This window comes from Protopterus annectens, chromosome 1.part2, assembly GCF_019279795.1.
Source record: "Protopterus annectens isolate FY-2018-M chromosome 1.part2, PAN1.0, whole genome shotgun sequence".
Lineage (NCBI taxonomy): Eukaryota > Metazoa > Chordata > Ceratodontiformes > Protopteridae > Protopterus > Protopterus annectens.
Window position 1 is genome coordinate 947,001,479 of NC_056727.1, and position 27,349 is coordinate 947,028,827.

General features: G+C 42.4%; 1 protein-coding gene across 2 annotated transcripts in view; it reads left to right on the forward strand.

The window, feature by feature from the left end:
* The first annotated feature begins 482 nt into the window (after positions 1 to 482).
* Positions 483 to 27,349, forward strand: part of LOC122792159 (ribonucleoside-diphosphate reductase subunit M2-like) — a 50,535-nt gene continuing 23,668 nt past the window's right edge. The window contains exons 1-7 of one of the 2 annotated variants that reach the window (XM_044059899.1): positions 483 to 569; positions 1,552 to 1,617; positions 1,725 to 1,763; positions 16,668 to 16,805; positions 17,451 to 17,567; positions 18,426 to 18,559; positions 18,959 to 19,053. In XM_044059899.1, coding sequence (XP_043915834.1) covers positions 1,561 to 1,617; positions 1,725 to 1,763; positions 16,668 to 16,805; positions 17,451 to 17,567; positions 18,426 to 18,559; positions 18,959 to 19,053 — 580 coding nt within the window. In that variant the 5' untranslated portion in view covers positions 483 to 569; positions 1,552 to 1,560. Of the gene's footprint in view, positions 570 to 884; positions 1,311 to 1,551; positions 1,618 to 1,724; positions 1,764 to 16,667; positions 16,806 to 17,450; positions 17,568 to 18,425; positions 18,560 to 18,958; positions 19,054 to 27,349 lie in introns of those variants that run through there. The other variant, XM_044059897.1, reaches the window with a different exon arrangement.

Sequence of the window (27,349 nt, forward strand, 5' to 3'; positions counted from 1 at the left end):
TGAGACATAGGCTAATAATAACTATTACCATTAGGGTTTTGTATATGATTTCAAATGTGTTAGTATTTTGCAAACAAGATCTGGATTGTCTTCCCTAAGCATGATGGGTTAGGGTATAGCCTTGAGCCAGTGGAAGCTCTCGACTCGAGCTTTAGTAATTGGCCGAGTCAGAACTGATAGCGAGATTATGGACAGCAAACATAGAACGTTACGGTGAGTACATAACTTCTTATTTTTGTCTCATTTCCCTCCCTTTATTTTTTATCTTGACTGACTGCATGTCATCTACTGAGAATTTTCTGAGATTACAATAAACTGTCTGAAAGAAAATGTATTTGGATTGTCATTTTGTTAATTGCGTTCGTTAACTGAACTGGGTTAAATAAGTTTGCGCCCACGTAATAATAACCAGATATTCAACTAATTTCGTCATTAGGAAAACCGGTGACAAGGCTAGACATAAGGGGCGGTCCCAAACTGGCGGCAAGTTTGAAATGTGTAGTAACCACTTTTGAAGCAAATGACAGCTCCTATTTCTTCATTTTCTTGCACAATATTATTTCAGTATTGTAAGTATAACATGCTAAATGTAATTTGAAAATAATCCCGAAATCAGTTTTGCATCACTAGTACATAATCTATGAAAGGGAAAGGTGATGCCGTACTGCCCTACGTTTGTTGGTTCCTAAGCAGAACGAATCAACTTACGACATGGACTGTAGCTCATTTCAGTAAAAAGATGCGTACAGTAGAAATATTACTGTTTTATTAGTCAGGCAGCATAACTGCACGTATTATGAACCATTACGAAGAAATTCTCTCTCTTCAGAAAGAAGAAAAACAGGAGGAGCAATGTGTAAAGGAACAAAGGTTTCAACGTTTCGCCAGCCCTTTTTCTTTGTAACGTAAGCCAGTCTGTCCGTTGATTGGTTATTATGCAACAGCGCGCGGAACTCAAGTCCTTTATAATGCTGCCTGTGCTGTCAATACATTACTTTTTTTCTTTTCCCTCTTATTATTCTTTGCCATCGAGCAGTCCCCGTAATCTGTCTTGTATTTCCGTAGTTTGTTGTAGTGTTTTCATTTACGCGGGAAAGTTTCACCTTATAAGTTGTATTTTTAAATACAAGTATTTGTGTGCAACTTTTCGTCTAGATCTATCTGTTTTCATTCATCATTATTATACAGTTTTGCTCGGCATTAGCTTCCTCTGTCGCTTTCTCTCGCCCAAAACAATCATGACTCTTCGCACACCCCTAGGAACAAAAGATATAAACGTTATGTCTGCAGTCTCCGCTGATGAAAATACGGTAAGTCTTCATTATTACTATTTATACACAATTTACATCATTTAAATACATGTTTGCTAAGCTATCATGTTGGCTCTTCGTAGTTTAGCGAGTACTGTTTTTTAGTTTTGGCACTAAATCTGAATAATTTGTATTGGATTATTGTCAACTTTATATAGCTTTTTCTGAAACGTTGAATTCTAGACATCTGGCTAGAGTTGCTGTATACAAGACTGTACAAATGAATAATTTTGTTTTGCAGCCTCCATTTATGAGTATGACACGAACACTTGCCCTGAAAACGTCCCGTCGGATTCTAAAAGAAGCGGTGAGTGTTAGCATTTAGGCTACTATAGCGATTAAAATAGGTAGTGTTAATCGATAATGTTTTATTGTGGTAACCTAACCTAATCATATCACTTTATTTTCTTTCAGGACTCTCCTAAAAAAAAACAAAAAGAGTTAGCTGAAAAGGTAGGCTTAATTTATTTACAAAACAGTCTTAATTTAGGATGACTTGTCTCCTAGTCCCACAGCATAGGTAGCATTTGTGCATTTGAGTAATGGTACAAATTTGGTAACAGCTATATTTGAGTGAATTTTACTCTGGCAGTTGATTTGTGTGCATTACCACATATATTTGAGCAACCGGTATCTTTCGCTATTTGTCTATAAAAAAAATCTATGCAGTGATCTGTTTCAGGCGATTGACTGCTCACAGTAGGCCAGCTTTTCGCGCGGAGTGGGCGGGGTTTGGTAACTGACAGGGTTGGTAGTCTTAAAGAACTGCTATAAGCCACCTTCCCCACCATACTTCCCGGGTATCCTCTAGTTTGACTGCATCTTTAATTCCATCTTCAGCGGTGATATATAAAATGGTGCAGGGAGTGCCACGTCTACTTTCGTGCACCTCTGGATATGTATTGCACGATGTCATATACGAACGCCTGTCATTTTGACATTGTCACATTCAGCGCGCGCAGTTCCGAAGCTGGTGACCTTTCCGGGGTACCAGTGTTGGAGTCCGCTCTGACCGCGCACCTTAGGTCTGACCGAAACGCAGCTTCAGGCAATTCTTACTTATAACAAGTATGGAAATGCGCGCTGAATTTTATAACCTCTGTAATTTTTTTTTTGGGGGGGGGGGGTGCGCAGCTGCTTTTACAAGGCTATTAATTACAGTATAACTTGTTCTGTGTTCTTGCTAGTTATTGTTTCTTTTTAGTAATGGGGGGGAAAAAGTGTTACAAATGTCTGTGTGGAAATATGGGCCACGACATTTTGGCATTATTTAACGTACAGTTACCAAAAGGTGCAGTGTTAACACTGGCGTGGTATTCCTACCTTTTTGTGATTGCCCTGGCGCGTTTTTTAACGCACCAATAACACTTCACTGGTGTGTTGCTGACTTCAACCTTTGGGCGGTACAGTGGGTGGGATTTACTGCTGCTCGTCTTTCGGTGGGTCTTTAATACTGTATCCTTTTGGTAATGGGCTGGGAAGCTTTCAGATGTACGCAGTTTTTCTTTCACTGGTTATGCCCCACTAGACTGAAGTGCACGTAGCCACCCGGGCGTTATCTTATAGTTTCTCTGTCATAATTTGTCTACTGTGAGGTTTAGTTACTACAGCTTTAAAATCAGTATTTTTTATGCTCGCTACAGGAAATTAAGTAACTCATTGAACTCTAGGGTTGCCACCTTTTCAAATGGCCAAAGTGGGACATTTTCAGAACACACATCAGATTTTATAGGCCGACACATACCCACTGTCAGTACAAAGGATAGAACTTTACTTTTTTGCCTAAATAAAAGCTTATTCTTGTAGCAGTTTAGTTGCTTTTTCTGTTTCTTGTAACATTTAGGTATTTTAGATACAGAAATAATTATTTTATGCAACTATTACATAACATATGGGACATAATTACGTCCTACAATCGCAGGACATTTGCCATTTTTTATATTTTTTGTCAGGACACAACTGCCCAAAGAGGGACTGTCCCTCGCAAAGTGGGACAGGTGGTAACCCTATTGAACTCGAGTATTTTGTTTTGCCGGGTGTGCAGCTGTACAAAAATGGTACCCTCTTTCTTGAATGGGGGTACTTATTTACGCTCGAGGATGGGTATAACAGCCTGCTAGAAATATATAAATGTAATGATACTATGGACATGTATAATCCGGGTGTTTTAACTTTATGGGAGTTGTGTGGGTGCTTAGTGCTCTGAACGCCTCTCGTTTAATTGGGTTTTTTAAAGTACTTCTATGGGATGAAAACAAAACAAATGAATTTGTCTTGGATTGCTAGAGTGATTGCCTCCCCCATACGTGGCAAATGACAAACTGCTAAAATAGTTTTTTCCGCAGATGGGTGACTTCTTTATATGAGTACCATTAAAATAAGTGCACTTTTCACCCTTCTGTAACTACAGCCATTGTACTAGGTGGCAAACAATAGCCTGTCCTACCATGAGTAGGAGCTGGTCTTGCACAAAAAGCTGTAAAACTTGTCAGCCGTTCTTGCACTAGGTTTGGGTGCACTACTACATCTGTTTGTAGTTCACACTGTAGCCTTGTGTTTTAGGCACACTGTAGCCTTGTGTTTTAAGGTAGTCTATGTTGTGACTGTACATCGTAATTCTCAGCAAGTGAAATGCACAGTTATTTACAGAAAATAAGAGTATGGGTAGAGCAAGACTACACAGTGGTTAATGAGCTAGGGAAAAGACCTGACAGAGAAATACACAAGTATTCTAAACTTGTCCATGGCATTGTGTAACTCATTCAAGTTTGCTGGGATTGGTCACCCATCCTAGTATGCAGAGTACAACTATTGATAGGTGACCTTTTGTACTAAACACCCCACTTGGTCTAGGTCAAATGTACCCAGTCAGTAACGATGAAGGTAAGAGTAGGGCTACCTCTAACCAGCCATAGATGTTTCTTTCTGTTCTGAAGCAAGTTATGGATGTGTAGCACTTTTTTTAGCAGTGCACCAGTGCTAATCTGTTTTAACACTATCTTTTGTTAGCATCCTGTCCCGTGTATGAGGAATGTATTGCGCACCCAAGAACTGAGGACCGTGAAGTACTTATCTCCTCTCAATCTTGACAAAGGCCCATGAAAAAAATTAACCGCTTCTACATTAATATTACATAACTCAAAATATAACTTGAACAAAACTGTGAACATTTGGACTTGTATAAAATATTCAACTTTTAGAAAACTAAAATGCAATTTTCTTTTTTGAGAGAGGTGTGAGCCTGCAAGAATAGAAGCAGTTTGCGGCGTTATAAGGAACCAAAATTTCCCTTTATAATTTTGGATTCATTCTATATTTAGGTTATGAGGCCCTTTCCTGCCAGAAAAAATCTATACCTGATAATTCAGAAGCGGAGTTCTGATCCAGTGATCAACTTTAGCTAAAGTGAAGGACCTGAGCACATACTGCACAGTTAACCAGTTTGTCCATTGTGGCATGCCAGCCTGTAAAACAGTTGCATTGAGCTGGGTTGCAAACACAGAGCACTGTTAGTCTGAGAACTTTCTGTTGCAGGAAGCTTAAGAAACAACTTTATGTGATAACAGAAAATTATTCTAAGAGACTACTTTTTCTTGACTGGAACTTTTATAAGCAAGCCCTTCTCTATTTAAATAGTGCACAAAATGTGTACACAAGAGTACCCTCCCTCAGTTCTACCTTTTCTCTTGTGTCTCCCTCACAAAATCAGACACATGGGTCCCTCCATACACCCCCCCCCCCCCCCATCTGCAGCGATTCCAGTATTCCGTTGATTGGCTATTTCATTTACCATAAACACGTGCATACTGCTTTACTTCTACAGTAATTATTTGGATTTCATTTAAAGCTTGCACAAACACTAATGCACATCTGCTAAACAAAGCAATTATATATGGTAATAACAGATTTAGCATTAAAACTGTCCTTGAAACTCTCATTCATTGAAACCCATGTTCAAAGAAAAGGCACCTGGATAGTGGCGGATAAAGGTTATATTTGGACTGTTTTCAAATCCTAGGCCACTTGCACATGTACTTAGGACCATGTAAACATACATGCGTTTTCACTTTCTTGATTGTATTAAATTATATTCCTCGTAGTACAGCACAGTTGTTTTGAACATTTTTCCAGTAAATGTATGAACTGACAAACTGCCCAATTCAGACCATTTCCACCCAATTCAGACCATTTCCATCATAAGCTTCTGTCATTGCTAGCAAACAACTTTATTTGTAGATGAAACAATGAAATATAAGGCCTCTTGCCCTTGAATTGCCTGTTACGTGGCTAGTAATATTACAATAGAGGCCTCTTGCCCTTGAATTGCCTGCTACGTGGCTAGTAATATTACAATAGAGAGTGGCTGGCAATCTGACAGTTTCATAGTTACTAGGTAGGTATCCCCTCCAAAGGAGAACATTCTCAGGACTGCAGCAAGTACAACACAGTACATTATCAGCAACCCATCTACATACAGAGTGGAATCCACAGACTTCTGAATCGGTCTACTACCTGTTGTGCTGATAATGCAAACAGACTTGTGTAATCTTAAAGAAAATAGAATTACATGCGTTTCGGAAGACCAACTTAAATGGGTATAATTTAGTGAATTCAGTTCTCGCTAATTTGCAGAAAATATTTTGAGGAATGGACCAAAAGTATGAGCCAAACTGTCTTGACAATCTGGACAGTTGAGGGATATGGACTGTATGGGTAGAGAATTCAGGCTCTTGCTTCTACCAAAGGTACAAAGTTTTGAGCCTGAGTAACCCTAACTGAAGCATTCTTGCAAACTGCAGTAAAAACTTTAATCTCTCTTGGCAGCAACAGTCAAGGCAGTGTACATTTGCTTACTTTATTGGAACACTCATTGCTGCCAAAGAAAATTGCTGTATTTAAAATTATGTGGGTCGCGGGTGGACAGGATGTGCGTGCTTGATGTGATTCTACTGGAAAAAATTGGAAGGGGCTGTTGCCTACACAGCGCGCTCTAAGGTAACAGCTTTTTTTATTAATCCAAAAGTGCAAACTACAAGCACAGTAAATTGGCAGGTCCTGGTCATATTTTTAATTTTAGTATTATACAACATTTAACATCTAATTATAGAGGAGGTGATTTAATCAACCGGACCCTGGAATGTGAACTCAGGTGGATCATCAGATGGAGAGCTGATGACCCACCGGGCCTTAATGATAAAGTTCACATTAAACCTTTTTTGAAGGGTAGAAGGATCCCTAGACCAAGATAATAATTTTTTTAAATATTAATACACTACTGTAAAGGTAGTTATTTATAAATGAGCTGTAACATGTCTATAAGCTTGTTAAAATTTTATATGCTACATTTTAGTATAGTTTATTTATTAATATGGTTTTAGATATTTATCAGTTTGTTATTCATGTTTGTTGGGGCGCTTTAAAGCTTCAATTAGTGTCCACCTATCATTGAATAGGGCGGACTATTTAAATGACTGCTACTGAATGTAATTTGTAAAGTCTGATGAAGCCTAACGGCGAAAGCGCTCACTTTTTTATGTATCCTGTGAATAAAGCTGTGTTCTTTATACTCGACTTGGATTATTGACTACCATTTCCTGGATGGGAGTAGTATTGACTGATTGTATTCCATTTTTGTATTGCTGACTACGATTTCCTTTATTGGGAGTAGTATCTGTGACATCTGGAACAATATACTAAGCCTTCCTGAACTGTGACTACAAGGTGTAGCCGCTTGCGACAGTGTTTTATGGTAACTGAATTCCTGTATCTTGCTTTTTTTTTTCCTTCAAGCTGCTCATCTCATCTGATATCAATCTCTTGCAATTGGGGAAAATTCTGTCCTGTGTTAGTAGCCTAGATCATGGGACTTCTGTCTGACTTGTAATATTTTCAAGCATTTACTTATCCCCTTACTGTAGACATTGTCGCCCTGAATTATTTTAAATTTTGCTTCTGGTATGTGTATACATCATTGTTTTAAATATTTCTACACTTGGTGTGTCTCTCTAGTTCCAACAAACTTCTGTCTGTCCTTTTGATTTTTTTTTTTTTTTTCCCCTCAAAATTGCCAGTCTTTAAAAGTGCTTTCTTCTTTGCTGCTTCCCTTGCCGTGATGAGCTTCCTACCAAGTTGTACCCCCCTTCCTCTAAAAGTTTGTGATCTGATGTTGCATTTCCTGTATGGGCAGTGTTTTTTCTTTCTTGCCCTTAACATTTTTTATGGCCTTGACACTATCTTACCCATGTTTGGCCTGTACATCAGTTTTCTCTTTGTGCTTTTTGAATTTCCTGTAACCCCCTCACCTGTGTTTTCTCATCACACCCCCACAATTCATAGGTTCATACTAGGCTATCTGCCCTAGGGCATTTATAAGCCTAGCCAGAATGTGTTTGGCTTTCGCCACCCATATTTATTTTGCTATGCCCTTTTTCGAGGTTAGTATACTGTGCCTCTAACAGTATCACAGAAGTGATACCCGGGGTAAACCTACAATCTCCCATCCACTCAAGATGAGAGTCAATGAGGGACTCTGGAATAAAATCCCAGTCCAGGTTAGGCAGAGTGAAGGGAGCCTCTGGGTTAGGAATCTGTCCCTCCAGCATGTCCTATTTATTTCAGTGCTGAGGTTCAAGTCTCTCTAGTGCGTAGCTCAATGGGATTTGGATTTTCTGAGGTGCAGCATGTCCATTAATTCCGGGTTGGACATGGCTTTATACATCAGGCACAGATCGCCTCTGAACAGGCGGTATGCCCCTGAGAAGAGCTGGAGTTTCTTTAAATGGGCAGCATATGGCATCTGTTTGAGCCCTTTGATCCTCTTGGTGAGGTACTTTTGGGGTCTTTCCAGTTGCTGCAGGTGTCTGGTAAGGTACATCCCAAAAGGGGCATTGTACTGAATTATGGGCCTGATGAGGGATGAGTAAAGAGGCACGATGACGTCCCCTGATCTAGATGTGAATCCCTTCATGATTAGGTGGGCTATATAAAATGTTTTTCTAACCACTGGCCACGTGGTTGTCAAATGAGAGATTACCATCAACTTGGGTCCCCAATTACTTCTGTACTTAATGGATTACCACCTATGTGGTAATTTGTGGGCGCTTTGTTTTTGCCAAAGGGGATGACTGTACACTTTTTGGCATTTAGCTTGAGGCCATGGCTCTGGCACCAGTTGTCTGTTTCTATGAGGCCCTTTTGGAGGATGCTTGTGTCGGCTGGAGAGATTATCGCGCCCAGTTTGCAGTCATCTGCGAACTTGGTCAGCCACAGTCCTTCCGTGTTGGCCTGTATCTCCGAGAAATATATACCTTCTAACCATGTGGGTTCTGTCCTTGAGCCAGTTTGCAATCCATCTAGTGACATAGGGGTTTATATTTAAGCTGGTGAGCTTATCTATAACGCCCGAGTGGGGTATCGTATCGAAGGCTTTTGCGAGGTCCAGGTAGGCTGTGTGGACCACCTTCCCATAGTCAATGGCCTTGGTGACTGTTTCAAAGAAATCAACCAGGTTTAAGAGGCAGGATCTGCCCTTAACAAAGCTGAACTGGGTAGGATCCAGTGCTTGTAGGTCCCCAATATCTTTGAGGTCCATGATGATCCTTTCCATAGCTTTGCAGACCAAGCTAGTTGGGCTTATGGGGCGATAGTTTCCAGGATCTGTTGAGGCACCACCTTTATGGAGAGGGACCACTGTTACTGTACGCCACTCTTTGGGCACATATCCTGTAGTAAGGCTGAGATTGAACAGTAGTTTTATGTTTGGGTTTAGCTCTTCTTTGAGTTCATGTAGGATGCAGCCCGGGACACAGTCTGGTCCCGTTGATGCTGTGTTTTTCCCTTTGGAGAGGGCGGCTCTTAGCTGAGCATCTGAGATGTCAGGGTGGCAGCACTCTGCTGGGATAGATATTTGCCCTTTTGGTGGGGAGGGGGGAGAAGTTTGCGCTGAACCTGTCAGCTAGGATGTTGGCAATGTCTGTGGGTTTGGTGTATTTTTTGTCATTTTGGACTAATTCTGAGCATATCTGGGAATTACCACCCAGGTTCCTAACTAAAGAAAGCCTTGTGATTATCCTTCGTGTCTTGTGCAATCTTTCTCTCTAAGCTGGCCTTAAAACAATTTTGTGTGCCCGTAGTTTTTTGCTAATACTGATCAGTGATGCCTTCCCTTTTTGGGATTTGCTCTATTATTTAGTAGCTTCCTCCTTCTATTGTATAGTTTGTTTATGGCTGGGGTTCACCAGACAGGATGTCTGCCTTTGGAGGATTGGGTCTTGGTTTTATCTGGGATCGCATGATCCATGCATTCCTGAAGGTGTAAGGATTCTGTGGTCTGGGCCGTATTTTCCACAGGCCCGGGGGCTTTGAAGGATTCCACCTCAGTTTTGAGGAGTGTGAAATTTGCTTTAGAGAAGTTTTTCACTGGCTTTCTGGGCAGGGGGTGGGGTCGGGATGTGAATATCCAGTGAGATTAGTTTATGGTCTGATCTTACCAGTGAGGTATACACTTCTGGTCTGCAGCATAGAGTCCCCATGTTGGCTATTATCAGGTCCAGTATGTTTTCCCCTCTTGTGGGAGTGGTAACAAGTTGTTCCATAGCATGTGAGTTTATAAATTCTAGGAACCTTTGGGCTAGGGTGTTGGAGCTAGAGTAATGCTCCCAGTCTGTTTGGGTAGTTGAAGTCTCCCAATATAATTGTGTTTGGAGAGACCTTCATATTTTCCAGTGTTCTCAGGAAGGCCGAGTGGGGTTCCTGGGTTTGGGAGGGTGGTCTGTAGCAGGCTATAAACTGGAAAGCAGTTTTACCCACTGTTAGTTGCACATGGATAGTCTCTGATGCTTCGTGCTTTGCCACCAGCCTGGAGGTGTGAGTATCTTTGAATATTGATACTCCCCCTCCTTCTGTGGTTCGGTCCAAGTTTTGGGGGCCGAAATGCATGGTATGAGGTATAACCTGGTAGTGCTGGGGTGCTCTCGGGAGCCCTGAACCAGGTTTCTGTTACTGCACAGATATCTATGTTCTCCATGGGTTTCTGTTACTGCACAGATATCTATGTTCTCCATGCTAAGGAGAGTTTCGAGTGAGTGCATCTTGAGGTTTAGACTTCTGGCGTTGAGTAGCATTACTCTTAGTTTCTTATCCCTTGTGATACATATGGAAGTGGGTTTGTCTTTTGAGCCTTGCCTAAAAAAGGCACTATGGGGGTAGCAAGAGCCTTTGCCAATATCTGAAAGCCCAGGGGTGACTGGCGCAAGCCGTCCCTAGCGAAGCATCATGGCTTGTCGAGCATATCGTCCCAAGCTGACAGGCATTGGATCCCCTTTGAATGACACCAGTACTTAAGCCAATTGTTGAAATTGATCATCTTGTCTTCATATTGTGGCATCATTCTTGGTGAGGGTAAGATGCTACTCAAGGTCAGGGTCATACCGGCCTGGGCTACATGTTCAGAGAGCTTCTTTATGTCTCTCTTCATGTAGTCCAGGGAGGTACGTCTCGGGTCATTCACACCAGCATGGACAATGACGGAGTCATATTTGTACTTGCCTTGGAGTGACCCGAGTGCTTGTGTTATGTGGCGGATCCTAGCACCTGACAGGCTGCTCACCGTGACCCTTTCCTTGTTCAGCCTGGTGAGCGGGGCGTCAGTGTGCTTGACGATAGTCCACCTATTACAAGTGTATCAGGTGTGTTTAGTCCTAAGGGCTGTGACTGTCCGGCACACTGGCTTTGTGAGATGTGTTGCACGTGTTTTGTTTTGGGGTAGCGGCTGCTTGGGTGTCTGCTTTGGAGGTCTCTGCTGCTTCGGCAGATCTTTATTTAGAGCCTCCGAGTATGTTTTTGTGTGATTTGTGTTTGGTTTGCTGTCGTGGTAGTTAGGTCTATGGAATTGTAGTGTGTGTGGTTTCCTTTTCCTCCTGACTGGTTACGCCAGTACTGAGGTTGAGAGAGCTTAGCCTCCAGTTTGGCTATATGGTTGCATCTCTCACGTGTTGGAATTTGTTGGGAGGAGAAGGTTGTCTGTGTACATGAGGCAGTTGTAACATTGCCTCAAGACTCCCAGATTCACCAGCTGGACCAGAGAGGAGATTGACAACTGACCTTTGGACATGCTAGAATAATGTTGGGAATTCCTTAATTGAAAACCAGGGCCAGTGGGGAGTGAGGGTGTAGTGTTTTTAATTTTTAGTGCTGACTTATATAATTGCTTTAGTGAGCAAGTGCCAGGTTAAGTGCAATGTGTTACTGGTAACTTAAATGAAAAAAACGACACAGTAACTTTCAAGTGAAACAAGGAAATAAGTACAGTAAGCAATGCAGATATCACTAGCGCTCCACAGAAGCGCTGAGAAGCCGTGTATTAGGTGGAATTAGCGTTCCAGGGAAATAACAAGCAAACAACAAGCATATAAACAAAGCTAGGTTCAGCAGGCCTGGATCTAGTCTATGCTACAGCAAACAAGGTGTACCAATTTCAGTAAGATACAGTTCAAATATTCAGGCACTATAAGTCTTTAACCAGAAATTCCCAGCTCAGAAGGGCAGAGTCCAGCCTCTTGATTATGTTTTATACATATTTTACAAGTGTCTTATTTTTTTCTTGCGGTGCATGGCCTTACATTTAACCCCTCTTCTGTCATTGAATCCGTGTGCTTCTCTGCACCTACACTAGATATTTCTCTGTGCCTACTGTATATTTATAACTGTCAACCAGCACACAAGCCAAAGCTGGAAATAAAACTGTAAAATACAGCAAAAACCAGCAAGGCTACCATGAGTATGAGCATATACTTATGAAATCCAGTAAAATGGATAAGTGCTTTCATGTAACTTTCTCTTTATCGGATCCATACATAATATTGCTATTTTTTTTTTTTTAATTGACAGTCTCATTAGCAATTCAATTTACACCCTTTCATATGTATGGCCACATAAATGTGTAGTTTTAAGAATTGTAATCTTTGTAACTTAAGACAACTGCAACCTCCTTGAGAGGGTAGTTACTTTCCCTTGGGCATGTAGAGCCTTTTTAGTAATATTGAAACTTGTCAACATCTACTGTAATTTTATTTTTAAACTTAGCAGTGCATGTTTTCTACTTGGCTAATTGTGACTGTTGTGGTGAAAGACTGAATTTAAGGCATATTTGACATAAAACTCAAAATATGAAGAATGCACTGGCTAAACATATACACGTGAAAATTTAAGATCCTGCAGTGTGTGAGAAAATATTGGGGGAGGTAACCTAAATAACCATATAGAGAGGGCTGAATTGCAAGTATATGCTCATGGTTGTGGGTAGCCTTGCTGGAATTTTTACTGTAAACCTAATTTACAAAGGTTCTCTCCCTTGGTGTCCATGCTCCCGAATGGCATAAGATTGAACATTGTACTTTTCCTATCCTCTCGGAGCTCTCTCATATTTTTATTTGGGATTCTTTTAATATTTACTACTGGTTCAAACCCATAAGGTCAACGTTTTTTTAGACTTGTATTTTTGTCTGTGTATCCCAGACTATCTCTGCTATATGCACCTTCTGTATATGTCGGAACCTATGTCTGTATTCCTTAAACATAAGGGAATGTTCTTTGTTGTGCTACTGTCTCTTTCTTCTCTTCTCTTCTGTGCTGCTACCTCTCCTGTCTATGCAATGGTTTGCAGGCTTCTATAGCCATGCCTCTTATAGGTTCATAGGTAGGTACTAGGCTAATGTACCCTGGCTCTTGCCACCCACGAAAATTATTTTCATGTGCCCCTGTCTAGCAGAGCCACAGAAGCGATCCCTGTAGTGAATTTCCCATCCAATCCTCAAGATTTTTCTTGAGTGCTAATGAGGAGCTCTGTTACATAGGTAGTCTGTTCCAGAGTATGGGAACTCTCTGGGACAGGACTCTATCCCTCCAGTATGTTCTGTTTATTGTGGTGACAAGGTTTAGGTCCCTAGAGTGTGTAGCTCGAAGGGAATGGGATTTCTTTAAGTGGAGCATGTGCAACAGCTCTGGGTTTGACATAGTTAGGCGGAGATCGCCCCTGAGTAGGCGATATGCAATTGAGTAAAGTTGTAGTTTTTTGAGACTGTCTGCATAGGGCATCTGTTTGAGGCCAGTAATCCTTTTTGAGGTATTTCTGTGGTCTTTCCAGTTGTAGATGTCTTGTGAGGTACATACCAAGTGGGGCGTTGTACTCATTATATAATGGGTCTAATGAGTAGAGGGGAACAATTACCTTTTTTCTGGATGAGAATCCTTTTGTGATGAGCCACGTAGAAGGATTTCCTGACCACTGTGGCGATGTGATTATAACTCGGAGCAGATCTGAGTGTTCCCATTTAGATTTTTGACTTGGCTATAGAATGCTTTGTGGTTGTCTTTAGTCAATGGCAATTTTGTTTTCATAACTAGCTTTGGAGTTTTTTTTTTGAGGATAACATCTTGGTTCTATTAGGGATAGCATGATCCATGCACTCGTAAGTGCTTATAAAGTGCATTTGTGTAGGATTCGGCAGTCCTACCTCTATTGTCAGTCTGCATGGGTGTCGTGAAGTTTGCCACTTCTGTCTTAAGTGTGAAGTTGGCTTTGTAGAAGTTTTTTTACGATGTTTCCCTAATTAGGGATGGATGTGGATGTCTAGGCTGATTAGCTTGTGGTAGAATCTGACCAATGAGAATTGACCTCTGGTGTGGAACACCAGTTTCCCATGTTGGTAATGACCAGGTCTAGGATATTGCTGTCCTTGGTGGGGGTGTGAATAAGTTGATCCAAGGCATTGGAATTTATGAAGTCTAGAAAACGTTGTGCAAAAGAGTTGGTACATGAGTAGTTTTCCCAGTTAATGGTGGGGTAGTTGAAATTGCCCATTATTAGGGTGTTGGGTTGTACCCTAATACTTTCAGTGCATCAAGAAATTGAGTGAATCCTGGGTCATGGTGGGGGGGTCTGTAGCAAGCTACAATTTGGATTACGGTCTTGCCCAGAGTTGGTTGCACTTGGATAATCTTAGATGCATTATGCTGTGCAACTAGCCTGGAGGTGTGGATATCCTTAATGAATATGGACACGCCTCCACCTTTAGTGCTTCTTTCTGGGTTAGGTGGCTGAAAGGTGTGGTATGAATTGAAGCCTGGTAATGCAGGGGTGCTTGAATTGAAGCCTGGTAATGCAGGGGTGCTCTCGAGCTTTAAACCAGGTCTCTGTCACTGCACAGATGTCTATGTTCTCCATTTTAAGGAGTGCCTCGAGTGAGTGCATTTTGAGGTTTAGACATAAGAGTAGCATTACCCTCAGATTTTGCTTGCTTGTACCTGTTACGGTGGTGAATTTGCCATTTGAAGCTTGCCTAAAAAAGGCACTATATGGGGTGGCAAGAACCTTGGCCAGTATCAGGAATCCTAAGGGCGACAGGTGCAGGCCATCTCTGGCAAAGCATCGTGTCATGTCTTCCCAGGAATACAAATACTAGATCCCCTTAGAATGACACCAGAAGCTTAGCCAATTGATGTCAATCATTTTGTTCTTGTACTGTGGTATCATTCTGGGTGATGGCAGGATGCTACTCGGGGTTAGTCATAGCTGCCTGGGATACAAGATCGGAGAGCTCCTCCCTGTCTCTTCATGTAGTCCAGGGCGGTACGTCTCAGGTCATTCACACCAACATGGACAATGACAGTGTCATATTTGTGCTTATTGTGGAGTGAACTGAGTGCATGCGTTATGTTGTGGATCCTGGCACCTGACGGGCAGCTGACAGTAACTTTCTCCTAGTTTAGTCTAGTGAGTGGAACATCAGTGTGCCTGACTAGTCACCTATGACTAGAGTGTTGCGTACGTTGTGCCTTGTGGGCTGTGGTTGAGTGGCACGAGTTGTGGGCTATGTGTCATTTTGGGTTGTGTTGGGGGGTGGAGTTTGCTTGTGTTTATGCTTTGGATGCCCCTGATGCTTGGACAGGTTTTTATTGAGAGCCTCCACGAATGTAGGTGTGTTTGTTGTGTTTCTCTGTGTGTTTGGTGGTGTAGGTGTTTACCTTCTCTTGACTGTCTAGTCCAGTCCTGGGTGAAGAGAGCTTTGCTTCCAGTTTGGCTATAAGTGCATCTCTCACAGGTTGTAGTGTTGGGTGGTAGGAGGAGAGGGTTTGTCTGTGTACATGCAGCAATTGCTGCATGCCCCAAGATGCCCAAATTCATCAGGTAGATGGGAGAAATCACTGGGAGCTGACCCTTAGACATGCCTAGATAAGTGCTTATTTATTAAGTACTAAAAACTGCTTTCCACTAGACAAGTAAGGAAAGTTGAGTGCTGTAGTATTTGCAGCGTATGTAGTGCTTACAATGAGTTCTGAACAAGTGCTGAGTTTAAATGAAACTAAGCTAGGCTTCCCTCCAACACAGAAGGGCTTGGGGGCTCAGAAGCCTACAAACAGTCTAGACCACTTAACAGGAAAGGCAGGAAACGAGCTTAAATTTTTTGTTCTCTTTCCCAGATGCTCTCTCTTTGTACGCAGTAGGAGTACCTGAAATTGGAATATGATCTCACTGCACTCAGTTGAGTGAGCAAATGAGATGGGCCCAGAAAGTTACTGTCCCTTGGGCATGTATTTGGCAAGCTAGATTATGACACCACACCCTGTTTGCATTAGTTCTTCCTTGACTGCAAGTCTCTTCATTTTCCTTTATAAAGTTTTGCAAAATATGCTTGGTCCTAGTAAAGTATTCGCCTGAATAACTTGCATCACCTACCTACTCTGACATGGCAGTAGGGTTGAGCTTTTGAGTCTAATAGAACTGGCTTGCTGTTAAGAGAGTCCATGTCATTACTCTTGTGCTGTGGTACATTGGTTGAATTTAACTCCACCCCATTCACTTAACTTATCCACTGGAGGACTGACTGTTGCAAGAATTGGGCTGGAAACAGACTTGCATTTTTCTGTGGAATAGTGTGTCCTGCCCTTGATGGCCTACTTTTAAGGAGGTTGCTCCAGTTGAAATGGTATTTCTGTCCCCTTGTTGCATGTTATGGGGTTCTTAAATTGTGCAGAAAGCTTGGTATCCTTGAAGATAACTGAAGTATATAAAGTGACCACTATAGAATGATCAAAGAAAATAAGATTTCAAGGTTTGCACCACCGTTCCACCAAGTGGATAAAGTAGAATTGGAGGAGGTTCTCAAGATCTAGAGGAAGTAAAACTGCAGGAGGGTCAAAGTGAATGGTGGAGAGGCTCTTTGATAGGTGGGATGTTGATTTATCCTTGGCTGCAATGAAGGAAACTAGGCAGCTAAATAGTGGCTCTAAAAATGCACTGTCTGTCTTAATGTTTATTAACAGTAAGTGAAAATGTTTAATCTACATTTCCTCCCTTAGAAAAAGGAAGTAAATGGTGTACAGGATGAGCCGCTGTTGCGGGACAACCCTCGTCGTTTTGTCATCTTCCCCATCCAGTATGAAGATATTTGGCAGATGTACAAGAAAGCAGAGGCATCCTTTTGGACGGCAGAAGAGGTTTGTTCTAAATAGACTTCGTGATGTCTCATTGGCTATTGTGGGTCTTCCAGTGGTGTATCTCGCCCCCCCCCCCCCACCTTTCTCCATTTACCACTGTACTTTTGATTAGAAGCAAAAAGGGATAGCTAGCGTTTACATTTTTTGTAATGTAGATGTGCTACAACAGAGTGGACTTGCATAACAGTGCAGTGACTGCAACCCTGTGGATGGGCAGATCACTAGTGTCTGGTGTTCTCTGTTGGTCTGCACTGGTGTTCTGACACTTCTGAATCTTGATATGAATCAGACTCATTCTGTTTCCAATGGTGGGGTGTTTTGGAGGAAGGCTTGCAGCATGAGCAAGGTGGTTTGCACCACGTGCCGTAGCGTGGAAACTTGACTGTTATTACTCTGTGGCATTGGTGAATCACACTTGCCTCACATTTGTTAGAGGATTGCATTGCAGGTGGGTTTAGACTTGCATAAATTGTGGAGCTTTTATTATACTGTAATATGCCATATACACTTGTAGAGCTTTGAAAAGGTAGAGGCAATTTATTGTAGATTTGTGGAGGAAGGGTTCTAATGACTGCTTATGTAAGGCATGCATTGTAGTATAGCATCTTGACCTAATGCCTCCTTTTTGCACTCTGCCCTTTTCAGGTTGATTTGTCCAAGGATGTCCAGCAATGGGAGACTCTGAAAGACGAAGAACGTTATTTTCTGTCACATGTTTTGGCTTTCTTCGCTGCTAGTGATGGCATAGTAAATGAGAATCTGGTATGTTATTGTGAAGTGTGCCATTGCCCAGATAAATGGACTTCTAGGCTTTCACTTTTTTCCCCCACCATATGAGCTCAAGTTTCTAGTGTTTGCTTCACAAAAATTTGTGAAGCAGGCTGTGATTTTTCTTTTGTAGAATACATGAGTATGAAAGTAGAATATAGCAGGGAGTAGTATAATTAACTGCTAAAGTCCTAAACGCCTGTTGAGGCTCTTTACTTTGAAAAGATCACTGCAAGTTAAAACCGGGGGTATTTGCAAACAAGCCAAACTTGTAATCTTTTTACCCAGTTGCCTTCATAGGCTGCATAATGTGCTGTGAAGCCACAACTATGATGCTTTCAGATCAGTCCTATCCATGTAAACTGGAAGCAGTGATGCTGGCATTTTTACTGAGAGTGCTCTATGTAAGAGGAGAAGTGGAAGTGTGGGGGTGAAGTGACAGTTGTCCTAGCCCCGCAAGGAAGTTGGTTGGGTGCTGTTGCTTTTTGTGGCATAATTCACACCCACTCCACTCTGAACCCCCAAAAGGTCCTTTGTGTTGGACCATGTTGCAAAAGATTGGAGGCTAATTGAATTTGTTCTGTTTTATCCTTCGGCTAGAAATGAAGCAGAAGTTATTGGTATTTAATGCTTAGTGTTGCAATAAAGGCAAATGTCTGACACTAGATGTGCTGCAGTATAGAGAAGGTGAAAGTGACTTAACATTCTCTCACACTTTAACATGACTTCTGGATTTAATTTTTTTTTAAACTAATCTGTAATGAGTTCGTAATTGCATCGGAAACTTTCAGGGTGCTTGTTGGAATGTGCCTTTCTTTTTAAGAAGGACTTTTACTGCGATTCTTATTGCAGGTGGAACGCTTCAGCCAGGAGGTTCAAGTAACAGAGGCCCGTTGTTTCTATGGGTTCCAGATTGCAATGGAGAACATTCATTCTGAAATGTACAGCTTACTGATTGACACTTACATCAAGAATCCTACAGAAAGGTAATTTTGTGGCAGTGACATCAGCATTATATAGTGCGTTGCTCTGCAGTGTTTACCAACTGCAGTGTAGCATAAGGTGATTGCATGCTTCTGCACTCCTGGGTGTGCAGTCATTTCAGATGTGACTTAACATGCCTAAATTGGTCATTGCTCAAGTGGATGCAAAAGATCCTTTGGCATTTACCAAAGCAGTGAAGTTTCCTGGTGCCCTGGGTAAATTTTCCCCGAGTACAAGTGCCACCTTGGGTCTTGCCTGACAAGGGGCGGTTGGCCTAGTGAGACTAACCTGCCTAAAGTGCTTGGCAGTGGGTAAACGTGTCTGGGTCTCTAAATCTACATGTAAAGACATTTTAACCACATCAAATCATGGTAACTTTATTTTTTTTTTCCTCCCTCCAGAGAATTTCTATTTAATGCGATTGAAACTTTGCCATGTGTCAAGAAGAAGGCTGAATGGGCACTACGGTGGATTTCTGATAGAGATGCTACATTTGGTAAGTGTCTAGTGCTAAAGTCATAAATACTTTGACTCATGTAATTCACAGCCATGCAATAACTTGCTACATTTGGTAAGTGTCTAGTGCTCAAGTCATAAATACTTTGACTCATGTAATTCACAGCCATGCAATAACTTGCATACTGTATTTTCTTTGAAAGGTAGGGTGGCATTCTGAATTCCTTAACTTGATATCGACGTTCCTGGAATATTTTAGTATGCTATTCAAGTCTGAACCTGTTTTTCTTCATCTTGTAAAAAATTCTCACTGTGCATAGTGCACATCTTGTAATAAAATGAGTTTCCTGCTTAGGAATAAAGGTTTCTGGTTTAGGTTGCTTCTGGCAGTTTATCTAGAATGCTGTATCCTTTCAGCACCCTGTATGTCCAGGCTTATAGCTACCACAGTTATACACAAGGATTTATTCTTGCAGGGTTGCTACTACTGCATCCATTGTCAGATGGATTTTGGGCCCAACCTTGGCAGTACAAATAGGTTTCTATTCAAATTAAAAGGCATAGCACTGATTTTTTTTATCAACTGTGCAAAGGTGCCAGAAAAAAATCTCAAAACAAAAAGCGATGGATTCCATGAGAGGAGCATATAAAAATTGGTGCATTCTCTGTGAGGGAAAAACTTGATGTGCATCATAGTTTGTTTTGAATCTGACCTTAATATCATTGGATTTGACCTTTTTAAAAATTGTGTTGCCAATCATTTGCTATTGCCTGCAAGGTCACATGCTGGTGTGGTGGGGATTAAATCAAGTTCTTCCACTTTACATTTCAGTACTGTAACATCCTGTAGTGCTGCCTTGTATGAAGTGTACTTTAACGGACCCCTCCTGCATAAAAGGCTCAGTTAAGGGAAAGTCCACATTAGAGCTAAAAATGTTCTATCTGTGTTGTCCATTTTTCAACATAATGGGTTAAATTCCGATGTCTAATCTGACTCTGCTCTTCTACAGCTTGTGGAAACCACAAACACTGTAGCTTCTCACCCATAACGTTGTAGCCCCCCCCCCCCCCCCCGTCCAGATCTCGTTTGCAGCTCCTTACAGTAAACCATTGCTATATTTTAATAGTATGGAAAATCACTTCCTGGAACTGAAAGGAAAAACTTGGTTCCTCAGGCACTTTCCCACTATACCAGAAGTCCTCAAACATGGTAGAGGCTGGAGAGGGGAGTTGAAGAATTCAGAGAACAATGATGGAAATGTTGTCTGTCAGTTATCATTCCTCAACATGTGGGAATGTCTCCAGCTACCTGAATCCTAGGTAGATTCTAAGGAAGGATATTCCCGAGTATTGTAGAGCAGAAGGCTGCTTTTCCCTCAATTCTAGATCCAATTTGTAATGAGTTATAAAGTTTGCCATTGACCTGGATGAATAAGCTTTAAAGGGTTTAGGAAGGACCAAATCCAGCTTGTTACAAAGGAAATAGTGTAGCCATTTTGATATTTCTAGAGTGGTTGACCCAATTTCATTTATGAAGAGGATGCAAATAACTGGTCAGATTCCTAAGATTTCTCCGATCTGTGTAGATAATACTCAATGTTATAGACATCAATAAATGGTGTGTGTATGCCTTTCTTGGAGAGATTTGGAAAGAATACCTGAAGACTAATGGCTTGATTTTAATGTTGGATGCTGTCACCACTTTAGAAGGAAGGTACAGCTGGCTCTTAGACACAGTATCCTTGTGAAAAAGTAAATAAGGAGGCTTAGAGAAGGCTTGCAGTGTGTGTGTGTGTGTGTGTGTGTGTGTGTGTGTATTAATTTATTCATACATATATATATATATATATATATATATATATATATATATATATATATATATATATTAGTGTGTGTATACATGTTTGTAGTGTGTGTGTATATATGTACAAGTGTGTGTGTGTATGTGTGTGTGAAGATGTTAGGGTAGACTTGTACACTCAATGAAAATTGGAGATGGCAGCTAACTGTATGAGGACTAGCCCCTCATTTGAAAATGGAAGTCAGGAGCTCTAGGATCTTGTACTGGTGCTGAAAAGAGTCCATGTCATGTAGTTGTGCCCAAAGACTAAATCTTATTCCATTTTCTCTTGTAGATGTCCCTAGTGGAAGCCTTGAGAGAAGATGAAAGGAATATGGTGGACTGGGGATGAGAGCTTTGGCTGTCTGCCTGTCAATGGAATTGGAGAAGCCATGTGGTTAATTTTGAGGCAGTAAATATAGGGATGACTTCTGTCAGATGAGACGGGAGGTCTGGAATTGGATCTAGAATACAAGGAGGGTAAACTAGACTAGGTCAAAGGAAGGGTAACCAAATCTGTCAAGACCAATAAGAGCAATGAGGATTACCTTTGTTCTTCGATAGAGATGCTTTCTGTGGGAATTTGGGGATTAATGGGGTTGGGAGATGAGCATAGAGGAGACCAGTCGGAGAGCATTTGACTCTTAGTGGAGGGATTAGGGCAAAGATCCTGGTGCATTTTATTTCAGGGGAAATGCAAATGGGCCACAGCGTGGCTGGACCCATTGGCGTAATATAATTTCTGCCACTTAGACCACTCATGAGGTAATATGGTCGTCCTCAACTTGTGTGCAATCACAGTGGATTTTCCTGGTATATGCGTTGCTGTCAAATCAATTTTGGGGCTTCTCAACATAAGGAGTAAATCTGGGTCTTGTTTTGATCTACCAAACTCTGGATGTTGTCTGAATTGCTGTAGTCCCAGAAGGGGGAGAGTCTGCTAGGGTGTAATGTCTGTCTGCAGGTAGTAATGAACTCTGAATTATCCTGCCAATTTGAAAATGAATGGTTTGAACCCTCGGCAAGGGCAGAGATGCTGTCGTAATATGTTGTGCTATGAATTCAACAGACTGAGCAGGTTGAGAATTGTGTAAGATTCCCAGATTGGAATGTCTGGAGTATATAGTCTCTAGCTGTTAGCAGTAGATGCTTGGTTGAGGAGGTAAGGAGCCAGTCGTATAGGTATGGAAAACATTTGGAATTCTGCAGTCAAGTGAGATGCTACCACTGCCATGCATTTGTTAAACACCCTGGGGACTGTGGTGAGGCCAAAGGGCAGTGTTCTGAACTGGTAGTGACCAGCTTCCAGCCAGAAGTGCAGGTATCTCGTGGACCGTCTGGATGTGCTCTCACACACAAGTGAACAGTCTCTCCTTGTGCAGTAAAGACCAAATGCCGTGGGAAAAGCCCACTGTAGTGCGACCTCTGAGTTGATATATAATTTGAGGGGGGCTTGCCCCCCTGCTTCAACGTAGCAAACAGTGGGTGGGGTCTTATTTATAGTTGCTTTTGTAGTTTTTAATGTTGAGATTCTATGTTGGGAGTTAGATGTGGATTTTCGATCTTTTGGTCTTGCTGTTTTGAATTTAGATGTTATATGAGCTTTCGATCATATGAAGTGGAACCTGGATGACTTATTCTAGCAGCTTATTTTCTAAGCTGCTTTTTTCTTTGGGTGGGACGTCTGGAGAATTTTGTTCTCGGCAGTGGTGGTGGTGGTAGGGAAAAGGGATTTGCATAGCCTCTGGAAATAAGATACTTGGGTGTAGACAGTTGGGCTCTCTGCAGGGATAAGCAACCCCTGACCTCTTTCCAAGTAGGAAAATTGGGGCTGTCTTTCAGCATCCCTGATGGGGCTTGTAGAATCTCCAGATGCTTGGATCTGCACGCCTCCTGTGCCTCATGGAGAGTGCCCCCCCATTTATCATGGAAAGGACCCTAGGATTTTCTGAACCACATCTTTTCAACTATCTTGCCAGTTCCTGGAAAAGGTTCTCTAGGAGTTAACACCAACAGCAGACTGTCTCCTCACACCTGGACGGTCTCTAATATTGGGGCCAATTAATGAACTTCAGTCAAAAGGAGCTTTGACCAAGGATGACTTAAAGCTCTGCAAAATCACACAGGTGTGTCCAGGCATGCCTTCTAATGGAAGTGGCTGAGCCCAACTCGAGCCTGGAAGACCAGGCTTCTAACTTTTCCCTCCAGCCTGAAGATGCCACCCCAGAGGTGAGTGTCTGAGCAGAGCTATTGAATACTGAGGCTCCAAGGGGAAAAGATGTCTTCAATTTTGGAATCTCCTCCCAACTGGATCTGACAACTAAGCATCAGCTCGGGGAACCCTCCAATTCTGACGCTCAGTTGGAGCCAGTAGAGAAACTCCAAATACTTGGATCAGAGGGCTCCAAAGCCGAGGGACTGATTGGAGTAGGAGCAAAAAATAGTCGCGAGTCAATGCCTCCAACCGCCGCAGGGGCTGGAAAAACTCCCATCTGAATTTGTCAACATTCTATTCATGTCCAGTTCTGTGAGGTGACTTTGGCCAAAATCGAAGAGGTGATAGAGGGAGAGGGGCATCTTTTCAAGGAAGAGTAATGGGAGCAGAGAGAGAACTGGATCCAGGGATGATGTTATCTGGTCCTGGGTAATTTTGGCTCTGGTGTCTGATCTGAAGATCCTTTTTTTTTTTTTTTTTTTTTTTTCTCCAGCTTGGAGGAATGAGATCCTGGAAGTTGATTTCTCCAAAGGCCTATGGAATGAGGCCTTAAGTTTATTCCAGTCCCCAAGGGGTCTCTGATTACATGACTTGCATGTAGGACAGTTGGCCTGTAAATGTTCAGGTCTAAGTAATATGAGCATCAGGGGAATCTTATGCCCGCATTGACTACACATCTGCCATGACTTGTCTAGCAATAACACAGCAACTCAACAAAACACTAAGAAAGAGGGAATGTTTATTTTTTGACCACATCTGTTGCCAGTGCTGGCAAACAAAATCTAGTGAAGGAGGGAGACTGTGGCATTATGGGTAAGGGAGGAGCTAGAGTTTGTGGTTTCTATGAGCTGTAGCTGCCAGGTCTGATTAGATCCGAACCCATATGTTGAATGAAAAATGACATCCGATCTTTCACTCTTCCTCTTATAGAATTTCTTTTCCCCTATTCAAAATGGCGGTCAGTGGGGCTTGACATATCAATAAGTATGCTTTGAGTCATGACAGACACAAGGAACTTCTGGTGTATTCCCATCCCGTTAACATAATGGGATTATACAGTTTTTATTATAGGTTTATACTAGGCTATCTGCCCTAAGGCATTTATAAGCCTAGCCCAAAGTTTTGTGGCTTACGCCACCCCTTATGTTAAATACTGTGCCCATTGTTTGTGTCTCTGTCCAGCAGTGACAGAGATGATTCCCGGGGTAAACCTATGATCTCCCATCCACCGGTCAAGATTTCTCTTGAACAGAGCCAGCGAGGTGCTCTGCCTCACATGGACCAGGATTTTATTCCACAGCATAGGGAGTCTCTGGGTGACAAATCTATCCCTCCAGCATGTCCTATTTATATCCGTGCTAAGGTTTAAGTCGTTTGCTCTAGTGGATCTGGTAGACGTGGATTTTTTGAGGTGGAGCATGTCCATTAATTCCGGGTTGGACATGGCCTTGTATGTCAGGCACAGGTCACCTCTGAGCAGACTGTATGCAACTGAATAGAGCTGGAGTTTCTTCAGTCTGGCAGCATGACAGATTTTGGTGTCCCTTTATCCTTTTGGTGAGGAACATTTGGGGTCTCTCCAATTGCTGCAGGTGTCTGGTGAGATGCATCCCGAATGGAGCATTGTACTCTATCATTGGTCTGATAAGTGAAGAGTACAGGGGAACAATGACCTCACTTGATCTGGATGTGAATCCCTTCATGATCAGGTGGGCAATGTAGAAGGTCTTTCTAACCACCACTTTAGCAAAAGAAAGGCCACTGTCAACCTGGGTCCCCAGGTCCCTGATGACCTCTTCTGTGCTTAGTGGATTGAGACCTATATGGTAGCTTGGGGTTACCTTGTTTTTCCCGAAGGGTATGACTGTACATTTTTTGGCATTTAACTTCAGGCCATGGCTCTGGCACCAGCTATCCGTTTCCGTGAGACCCCTCTGAAGGATATCTGTGTCCGATGTACTTTCCACTATGGCGCCCAGTTTGCAGTCATCTGCAAACCTTGTCAGCCATAGTCCTCCTATGTTTGCCTCTACTTCTGAGAAGTAGATGCTGAACAACAGGGGGCCAAGGACTGAGCCCTGTGGGACACCACTTGTGACCAGCTTGGAGTCTGACATGGCGCCAGCAACTCTAACCCTGTGGGTTCTGTCCTTTAGCCAGTTTGCAACCCATCTTGTGACATATGGGTTTACATTTAAGCTGGTAAGTTTCTCTAATACCCGAGTGGGGTATTGTGTCGAAAGCTTTTGCAAGGTCAAGGTAGGCTGTATGGACTGCCTTTCCCTCATCAATGGCCTTGGTGACTGTTTCGAAGAAGTCGACCACGTTCAAAAGGCATGATCTGCCCTTGACGAAGCCAAACTGGGTCTGGTCCAATGTCTACAAGTCCCCTATGTCTTTGTTTATGAGTTCCATTATGATCCTTTCCATAGCTTTGCAGACCAGGCTTGTTAAGCTTATGGGGCGGTAATTACCAGGGTCTGTAGAGGCACCGCCTTTGTGGAGTGGGACCACAGTTGCCGTACGCCACTCCTTGGGCACGTATCCTGTGGCAAGGCTAAGATTAAACAGCTGCCTTATGTGCAGGTTTAGTTCCTCGTTGAGTTCGTGTAGCATACAGCCGGGGACACCGGTCCCATTGATGCTGTGTTTTTAGCTTTAGAGAGAGCAGCTTTCACCTGCGTATTTGAGATGTCTGGGAGGCTACACTCTGCTGGGATAGTTCTCCCCTTTTGGGGGGGGGGAGAGGGGGGTGAAGTTTGCACTGAACCTGTCTGCCAGTATGTTGGCAATGTCTGTGGGTTCAGTGATTTTTTTTTTTTTTTTTTGTATCATTTTGCACTAATTCTGAGTGTATCTGGGAGTTTCCTCCCAGGTTTCTAACATAGCTGAAGAAGGCCTTATGATTGTCTTTTGAAACTATGGCAATTTTTCTCTCCAAGTTTGCCTTGGATGATTTGAGTGCTCGTATTTTTTTTTTACTAATAATGGTCAAGGGTGTCTTCTGTCTTATGGAATTTGCTCTATCATGTAACAGCTTTCTCCTCTTATTGTAAAGTTTGTTTATGGCTGGGGTCCACCAGACTGGACGTTTGCCCTTGGTGGAAAGAGTCTTGGTTTTATTAGGGATTGCCTGATCCATGCAGTCCTGGAGGTGTTCATAGAAGGCATTTGTAAGGGCTTCCGCAGCTTGGGTTGTGGTTTCCACTGGCTCGAGGGCCTTGAAGGATACCACACCAGTCTTGAGTAGTGTGAAGTTTGCTTTAGAGAAGTTCTTCACTGTGGTCTTTTTAGTTTGGGTGGGGGCGGGATGTGGATTTCCAGTGAGATTAGTTTGTGATCTGATCTTACCAATGAGGGATATACTTCCGGTGTGGAGCATTTTGTCCCCATGTTTGTGATGATGAGATCTAGTATATTTTCTCCTCTTGTGGGAACGGTGATTAGTTCCATGGCATTTGAATTTATGAACTCCAGGAACCTTTGGGCTAGAAAGTTGGGGCTTTAGTAATGTTCCCAGTCTATATTCGGGTAGTTGAAGTCGCCCAATATAATGGTGTTTGGAGATACATTTATACCCTCCAGTGTCTTCAGGAAGGCTGTGTGGGGTTCCTGAGTTTGAAAGGGTGGCCTGTAGCATGCTACAAATTGTAGAGCAGTTTTGCCTATGGTTAATTGCACCTGGATGGTTTCCGATGCTTCGTGCGTTGCCACCAACCTGGAGGTGTGGGTATCCTTGATGAATATGGATACACCCCCTCCTTTTCTGGTGTGGTCCGGGTTTTGGGGCCAGAACGCATGATATGAGGTAAAACCTGATGGTGCCGGGGTGCTGTCAGGAGCCTTGAACCAGGTTTCAGTCACAGCACAGACATCAATGTTCTCCATACTGAGAAGGGCCTCGAGTGTGTGCATTTTGAGATTTAGACTTCTGGCATTGAGCAGCATTACCCTTAGTTTCTTCCCATTTTTATTTTCTAGGGTGGTAGGTTTAGAATTTAAGCCTTGCCAAAAAAAAGGCACTATGGGGGTGGCAAGAGCCTTGGCCAATATCCGGAATCCCAGGGGTGACAGGTGCAAGCCGTCCCTTGCGAAGCAGCGTAGCTTGTCAAGCATGTCATCCCAGGCAGACAGACACTGGATCCCCTTTGAATGACACCAGAAATTAAGCCAATTGTTAAAGCTGATCATCTTGTCTCTATGTTGTGGCATCCTTCTTGAAGGAAGGATACTGGTCAGGGTCATACCTCCCTGGGCTACATAATCAGAGAGCTCCTCTGT